The 8,962-nt window shown below is 44.7% G+C and overlaps 1 protein-coding gene across 1 annotated transcript; it reads right to left on the bottom strand.

Moving 5' to 3' along the window:
• Positions 1-3,041: 3,041 nt before the first annotated feature.
• On the bottom strand, positions 3,042-4,929 carry LOC131248430 (xyloglucan galactosyltransferase XLT2). The gene has a single exon (XM_058248709.1). The coding sequence runs from the start codon at positions 4,788-4,790 to the stop codon at positions 3,354-3,356; it is 1,437 nt and encodes a 478-aa protein (XP_058104692.1). The 5' UTR covers positions 4,791-4,929; the 3' UTR covers positions 3,042-3,353.
• Positions 4,930-8,962: the final 4,033 nt, after the last annotated feature.

Below are 8,962 nucleotides of genomic sequence, written 5' to 3'. Positions count from 1 at the left end.
GTGAGTAGACATCTAGTGCAAGCTAAACTAGTGGTTTCATCCCATGTCGCTCTCTTGTTAGGCAATGTAAGGGCACTTTAGTATGCAATCCATACAACCATTTTTCACACCAACGCATAGAATACTTAGAATATCCATCCAAAGGATGCACCGATGGTCTTAAATGAAAATCAAACAGATCACGTATGAAGAGACACAACATCAATATCAATGGATAGCCATTGGTATGACTTAGGGCTTGTTTGATTTTTAGCTTAATTGTAATTATAATGTAAATGGGTAATAATTATTTACCTTGTTAAATACCTCATCTTTCCCAATGTAGATGTGACAACTTACTTTTTTAACACTTAAATTGAGAAATTTACAAAATCAATGTGGGGCCCATCGTGTTGTATGCAACTTATCCATACCGCTCATTTGTTATGCCAGGGGAATTTAGTGCATGAGCAAAAAAGTGAGGAAGATTCAAAGCTCAAGTGGACCACACCATAAGAAACAACGGGAATTGAACGCCTACCATTAAAAACTTTTTAGGGCCCTTAAAAGTTGTGGATCAAGCTGATATTTGTGTTTTCCCTTATCCATGTCTGTGTGACCCTATGAACGGGTTAGATGATGGGAAAACCTCAATGTTGGCCCAATGAAGGAAACACCTTTCAATGGGGACGAATTAAGGCCATTGTTTTCGGGCCATTTGAGTGTTGAATCTGCCTCATTTTTCTGTTTGTGCTCCAAAATATTCTAATAAAATAGATGGACGGTGCGGATATATCATATACATTATGGTGGGGTCCACAGATTAAAGTCAACATTTTTGTATCAATTTTGAGGTGGAATTACTCTCACATTTTCAAACCAAGTGAAAAGGTAATAATTACTTAATTACCATGATTTACGTGATTTACATGTGTCATGGAAAATCAAATAGGCCCTTAGAGAATTGGTGTGTGAGCTTATATGATATGAAGTTTGCACAAAACAGAAGATATAGGGCCCATGTCCAGTGGTCCGCTTAAGTTAACTACTACAAAATTGGAAAGGATTTAGTCACCCCTCTAATCCTATGATTATCTTGGCTCTAGACACAATCAACGATTTAACTCATCTAGAGGTGTTATTAATATAAGAGTTCGGATGTGATAGAGTTAACGATTTACAGTTATCTTACCCAATTTCTCTCCCTTACCTCAATTTTGTTTATAGCTTAAACTTAAATTCAAACTTTAAACCTCAAGAGAAAACTGAAAGAGGGATATCGTCTCAAAGATATATCGAGAGAAAAACATATGAAACTCACCACTAATAATTACCTATAAGTGGGCCCTATGAGCAAATTGACAATACTTCTAGTAGAAATCTCTCCCGATCTAAAGTGTTATCAGATATAGGTTTGAAAAACGTCATTTCACACAAGGACATAATATCTCATTCTGACTGCTAGCCCTACATCTAACACTTGTTAGGCCACATGTGGCTAGGCAAAATGGCCCAATCCAACTTACCGACAGCCCAAAACTAATAGATGGCAACGAGGCATACATGCACACACATGATGTGCAAGATTGGCATACCTTAGAGCCCAATATTCAACTCTAAAACCCAAGTGGTCGAGTCAACCCTCCCTACATTGAGACTCGGGTTGTATAATGGGTCGGTCGTGGGTCGGCTTCGGGCTGGAATTCGTGCCCCGTTTAGTAAATAGGCTTAGCTAGGCTCACCAGACTCAACCCATTGCCACGGCAATCCAAATTATGGGGAGATAGTGGAATTAGCATAAGAAAATCACACAGATGAAGCAATCCTGACCATCCAACCCTCAGATTGAAAAATCAAAACAAGGATTCGAATCCAGTCCAAAAAAGCTCCAATAATCAACGCCTAGGATCTCTTTATCTGTGCTATTTTGGTGGTCGGGTCATCCACCTTGGCTCATTGCGTATTGTACAAATATTCCGTTGGAGAATCTTGTGATAACTCCATAAGAGGGTTATTGCACGCTTTTTCTGAACTTTTCAATATCTACGCAAGCATTACTAAAATACTGGAGAAGGCTACGCTCCGGGTATATCACCACCATTTTCAAAATGACAGCAACTCATCCAACGAGGGAAACATGAACGGCTATCAAGCCATCTCTTGTTGTGCAGATTGTGGATGGAGAATAGCTCGAAACTCACGCAATTAAGCAATCCTAACCATCCAATTAGTGGCCACCAAGCAATCCTTACTCGTGTCTCAATAGTAGACTTACAAGAGTTCCAACCAATTTTTGTGCACGGACTTGATAGGATCATGCTGTAAAATGAGCTGTCAAAACGAATGGACGTCGCGGATGAAAGGCACATACATCATGGTGGCCCCCACAGTCAGGGATCCTTGCTCTGATTCTTGGGCTACGGTCCATCCACAATCGGCAATCGGGTCCGCAATGTGAGGTCCGAATCGCGTAGCAAAATGCCTTGTTTTTGTAGAGATAAGTCCGATGGGAATCTATCACAGTTTCAAGCAGCTCGTACGCCAATAAATAGAAGGGGACCACAATCCTTTTCAACACCACTTTTAAACAGGGCGCAAAACACCCAGGCTCATGGGGCCCACCATACTGTATTCGTAAAATCCACTCCGTCCATCAGGTTCCATTCTCAATACATGGGACAAAACATCAGCCACATCCACAACTTAGATTGGCCATACCACAGGGAAGGTAACAATGAGGTGGGATGCCAACCATATGTTTGTATGTTGGGCCATGGTTGTGTATTGTTTATCAAACCCATGAATCAGTGCAACTCACGAGGATGAAGTGAAAATGCAGAAATTCATCCTAATCCAAATATCACATGGGCCACACCACAAGCATCTTGACATTGTTTCCATCAGTTTGGCCCCATTCTTTCATATGTACAGTTAAAATAATAACTCTCACCTGATGGACGGATTGGATTTATACAAAAGAACATGGTGGGCCGCGCAGTGCTTGGATGTTATAAGCAGCTGCTGGATTAAAAAACACAGCAGCATCAAAACAAAACAAGAACTGAAAAGATCAGAGGAACAATCGCCCCAACTCCAAATCTAAACAAAAAATAAATAAAGAGTATTACCTTACAAAAATTACAGACTCCATTCTGTTTCTGTCCGTGTATATGCGCAGCACAGACTACAGAGACTGCAGTAGCAACTAATAACTGTCTCTGCAGCTAACCAATCAATATTAAATCCACCAACCACATCCATCCAACCGTCCACCGATCTACTTCAACATCCTGTCCCTCCATCAATATGCACCACCCAAGATAAGAACAAAATACAACATACAAGATCTCCCATTCCCAATTTTTTAATTCCATTTATGTCCTTCTCTGCTCCTGGAATCTTCTCAGTACCCCTTCCAGGGAAACATCAAACGCATCCTTCATACCGGCCAACCCCTCTTTGGGGGCGGCGTACACAAACTTCGGTATATACTCGACTATCTTATCTTTCATCCTCTTCACTCTTTCCTCTCCCAGCCCTTCCAAAACGGCTCGAATCGAGGTTCCGTTGCTCACAGCCCTTCTATCAATGAAAACCGAGTACGATTCTGGGTCTTCCGGTAAATGCCACTTGTACTGCAGGTAGGCCGTACGCCTCCAGAAGAAAACCGGGATCGAACCGGCGATCATACAGTCGAAGATGGACCGTCTCGTGAAGCTATCACCTCGCGGCTGCAGGCAGAAATTCGAGTCGAGGAAGAGCTCGAGAATTCTCGAGCTGCTGCCGTTCGAGCATTTGGTACCGCTGCAGTCCACCGCGCGGCATGCGTCCTTCTCTCTGTCGCACTGGTCTAGCAGAATCCCCCTGAAATCGTTCTTGAACTCGGACCGAGTGCCGCCAGCGAAGCAGAACAGGGTCGTACGGCTCCGGTTCCTCACGTGGTCCTGCCATTCTCGGATGTCGGATTCGGTTCTCGGGTGAAACCCAGTCGGGTAGGGAACGCCGATGTCGAGCTCGTCCCACGGGTTCCGCTCGATCAGGAGCCGCGTCACGTTCTTCATCCCCGGCATGTAGAGGAAGCTACCGCCCCAGTCGTCGTCCTTGGATCGCCGGAAATCCCACGTGATCCGCCCCAGCATCATGAAATGATCCCAGCCGTAGGATCGCTTCCACGATTCCTGCTGATCAAGCCACTCCAATAGCATTCCACAGAGACGATCTCGATCTCTCGCTGTGTAATTCGACGACCAGAGGTATTTGCCGACCGCGAGGCCCGCGTAAAAGGGGACGTAGAAGGCAGTGGCCGAATCGGGATCGACGGTCCTGCATCGGTGGCTGAGCATGCGGTTGTGGTAGATGATCTCGGCCGTGAACTGATCGGTCGAGTACCAGGCCGGATCAAGATTCTCCGGCACGAGCCCGGCTAGGCCGGGGGCGGGAGTGCCGAATCCGTCGTTGGAGAGCGCGTCGCATCGGGAATTCCAGGGGTTCAAGGCGTCGCACTCCTCTGAGAGCTGCTTGTTGAAGACCGGAGGAAGGTCGTAGACGAAAACCTTACCGGAATCGCAGCTGGTGGCGGTGGCGGTGGCGGTGGTGACGACCGGCGTCGGGGAGGGGAAGTGGTGGCGGGAAACGGTGGAGACGGGAAGAGAGCGGACGAGGAGGAGGAGGAGAAGCTGGAGGGAGAAGACGATGAGGAGGAGCCATGTGCGGGGGTGGGCAATTATGTAATTATAGATGGTGAGGAGGTGGTATTTAGGCTTTTTGAGGAATAGAGATTCGGGTGGCGGGAAATCAGGTTTCGGAAGCATCAGATGCGGTTATACGGAGGAGAATGGCGGTTTTCCGGCGGTGTGTGGCCGGAAAATGCGGTGTCTTTGAAAGAGAGAGGCGTGGTGGCTTTGCAGAGAGACAGAGAGAGAGAGAGAGGCGTATATACAAAAGGGGAGGAATCAGTTCTGGTGGATTGTTCGAAGATTAATCTACGGGAGCTGAGGTGATGACACGTTTCCTAGGGTCTGTACAGGCTGCGTGCAGTAACCGACAGTCTGGGAAATCATAACACCGCCAGATGGCGGTGAGGATGTGAGAATCGCCGGGGTATAAGTCGCAATATTGACTATGATGAAGACACGTGGACTGCCACGTCGGATTACTAGTTTCCCTCATCTAGGCTTGCTGACAGAGAAGTAAAAAAATTCGCGTGGGGTCGAAGTTGGAGGAACGGTGGCGATATGCAGGATTCTGTGCACTTTCTTCATCACTGCGTACAATTCAGACAAATTAGGACGATCAGGGCCATTGATCTGGTGGGCTGCCCATCTGGGTGGTCCACATAACTAAATATGGGGTGATTTAAAGCTGTGTCAGTCAACTAGGGGTGCGTTTTGATGGTTGGATTTGTGGCTGCCTCAGTACAACACCCTCGACTTCCGGATATGGCCTATCAACGAGGTGGTCCACAAGATCAACAGCCTTGATTTTTCTAAATCAGGCAAGTGAGATGTTAGAGTGGGCCACACGTGTGTAAAATTGTGATGGTTAAAATAGATGAACCCCAAGTGTGACTTCGCGGAAATCGGTGTGGGCCACACGTGTGTAAAATTCTGATGGTTAAAATAGATGAACCCCACGTGTGACTTCGCGGAAATCAGATTGCATACTAAGTTACTCAGTATGGTCTTACCGTACCGAGTAAAAACTCGGTTGGGTCCACCGTGAACCACGCCATCTAGCCCATAATTTAAGCATATCCAATGCTCAAGTGAACCATACCACATGAAACAAACAATGGGAGTGATTATTTCCGCCATTGAAACCTTCCAATGGCTCACAGTAATGTCTATTTGGCATCCAACCTATTCATAAGACAAAAAAAATATGGATGAAGGAAAAACCGAATATTAGCTTGATCCAAAACTTGTTTCGCCTCTAAGAATTTTTCAATGGCAGGCGTTCAAGTTATACTGCTTTTTAGGGTGTGGTCCACTTTAACTATTTATATGCTTTATTTTTTAGCTCATGTGGTAAAATTACCTGTTAAAATAAATGGATGGATAATAAATAAATATCGGTGGACCTCACAGGCTTTACTCAGTAGGCTTGGTTACTGAGTTACTCAGTACACAATCCCCTTCCGACTTCGCCAGCCTATTTTCGAGACAGCCACACGCGACGTGGGACCGAGCCACATGCCATGGCCGGGTGAGTCTCCATTGTGGGTCCCTTGTGTTTGGTTGCAAGGACACCACAACTTTCGAACAATCAAAGATCGTCCATAGGTGATTCCACGGACATGATTGCAGGAATATGGGCCACGATGACAAAATTGCCTTGCCAGCCAGCCAGCCACTTCTGCAAACAAAACAACATCCTTTTCCTCGCAATCTATTAGCCACCCATCGTACGATTTTTATGCAAGAGTGATACATTCTAGGTGATGGTCCCGTCGGTGATCATGATGTAAGGTGGAGATTACCCGGGGAGCCATTTAACGTTGTCGTACAAGACGTTCTTTTCCCGTGATGGTCGATGGACATGAGAAACTTTAATACACTGGCAGGCTGCAATGATACGCAGGTGTCTAAAATTTACTAAGAAATTGCGAACCTTGTATGCAATATTTCAAATTAAACTGTTTAAATTATGGGTACCGGTGTAGACGTCTCACGAATCAACAAGTAAAGCTTATTTGATCATCTGAATTATCGGATCAGTGGACATCTTTTGGACGGTCAAAATGAAAAGATAACAAATGATCCGATTTCTGTTAACAAGTGTTCACGAATCAGAGGTCTGGGCGGTTCAATCGATTTGATTAAGAAGCCTGGAGACAATGTATTTGAAACTTGAGTCAGCTTGTTTTGAATTAGTCTTAGCCACGATTACAGTTTTCAAGTGCCTGCGTGTCAAGTATCGTACAATGCCAGAGTATCAAAAAACCTCACCGTTCATCATCGGTGCGCGTCATCAGGTAGTGATAGCAGTCAGGGCGGACGCAAAGTCATTTGTTTAATTTTAGTTAATGGAAAGGGATTGGCATGATTGGTATCCGCTAGCTGGATTGAAGAGGAATGGCTACTAGAGTCCGAACCGAAAAAGTAGGCTTGGCCTGGAAACGTTGTTGGCGCTTACGATACAAACAAAAGGACGCGGTGTGGATTTTTTGTGGGGCCATCATGATGTATGCGTTTAATCCACGCCGTTCATCCGTTTTTTAAAGCTCATATTAATGTAAAAGTAGGAAATTGAAGCATATCCAGATCTTAAGTGGACCACACCAAAGTAAACTGTGGGTATCATGACGTCTACGGTTGAAACCTTACTAGAACCCACGATGATGTTTATTTGTCATCCAAACTGTTCATAGGGTCAGAGATAACTGGATGAAAGGGAAAAAAACAAATATCATCATGATCCAAAACTTCCTTGGCTCCTAAGAATTTTTCAACGGCAAGTGTTCAATTCCCACTGTTTCCTTATGGTGTGGTCCACCTGATGTTTACATCTGCTTAAATTTTCGGCCGTCAATGTAAAATAAAACGAAAAAACAGATAGACGGCGTGGATAAAACATATACATCACTTTGGGCTCCACGGAGAATCCACCCCACGCTAGAGCGTGGTGAGCTCCTCTTTACACAATCCGCGTCCACAAACGAAACGGTTTACACATGAACACACGCGGGAGTAATTTCACGGTCCTCCTCAGCCGCAGCAGCACCGCCAGTGACGGACGCGGATTGTGTCTACCCCCGTCCGTCTCCTGCTGGGAACGGGCAGGAGCTTTGAGTAGCCACCGTGATGTATGGGTCGTATCCACACCGTCCCTTCATTTTTTCCTATTATGTTAGAAATAAAACAAATAATGAGGCTTAAGTGGACCACACCACAGGAAGCAGCGTTGATAATGATTCTCACCGTTAAAATTTTCTAGGGCCCACCTTAATGTTTATTTGGCATCCAACCTATTCATAAAGTTACATAGACCTGGATGAAGAGAACACAAATATCATCTCCATCCAAAACTTCCATGGCCCCAAGAAGTTTTCAACGGTAAGAGTTTAATCCCCATTGTGTGGTCCACTCAAGCCTTGGATTTTCCTCATTTTTGGTATTTTACCTTAAAATGATACGGAAAAAAATGGATGGACGGTAAGGATAAGACCCATACATCATGGTGGCCACTCAAAGCGCCTGCCCGTTCCCAGATGGAGAAGGGTGATCCGCGTCCGCCACTGACTTGCAGGACTGCATGCACGTGGGGTCCTAGTTTGGGGATCCAAACCGTTGATCTGATGCACGCAGCCTTGGATGGCGGATGGCCTGTATTTATCTTTTGAATTTAGACCGTCTGATTACTTTAGTTGCCTAAGATTAAAGGTTAAATCGCAAAACTTGAGAGTTTTCAGGCTTACCTCTAATCCAATGAGAGGCCCACGGTATCAACAGTTTGGATGAACAAAGAATATCCTATATAGACCATGGTCCAAAGAGCTTGCTGTCATCTAACCAGTTGTATACGAATCATGCTCGAATGATCTCGAGTTGGAATTTTGAAGGCCTTGGTCGGCATTACTGGGCTTTTTCTTCATTGATTTAGACCGTTATTGTATCTCTTTATTGACCGCCTACATTCGGCCGCATTGAACGGTTAGGATTTCCCCATTAAGAGAGATTTTTCCGCCTACATGGTATTCCTCTCTATATTTTTCGGATGTAATTGATGCTTCCGCGTATTACGCTTGATACACGTGCTGAAAAGTTGTAGATGTGGCAAAATTAACTTAAATTAGACGGAGTATATTGAGGAACGATTAAGTTCTGAAATTAGATTGGTTGATCAAACCCGGCCTCTAATTAATAAGCAAACATTTGTTGAAAGAGGGTCACTGGGTATTTTTCATTTTTAACCGTCCAATGATGGACAACCCACCCGAATGTAATGTAATATAATAAAATCGTTTGACTCAAATCCGATTGTG

The sequence above is a fragment of the Magnolia sinica genome, chromosome 6, assembly GCF_029962835.1.
Source record: "Magnolia sinica isolate HGM2019 chromosome 6, MsV1, whole genome shotgun sequence".
Classification (NCBI taxonomy): domain Eukaryota; kingdom Viridiplantae; phylum Streptophyta; class Magnoliopsida; order Magnoliales; family Magnoliaceae; genus Magnolia; species Magnolia sinica.
This window is presented reverse-complemented; position numbering and strand designations above follow the sequence as displayed.

Bases quoted from the DNA above. Each gene is read 5' to 3' on its own strand.
- LOC131248430 (XM_058248709.1), bottom strand. From the start codon at position 4,790: ATGCTTCCGAAACCTGATTTCCCGCCACCCGAATCTCTATTCCTCAAA.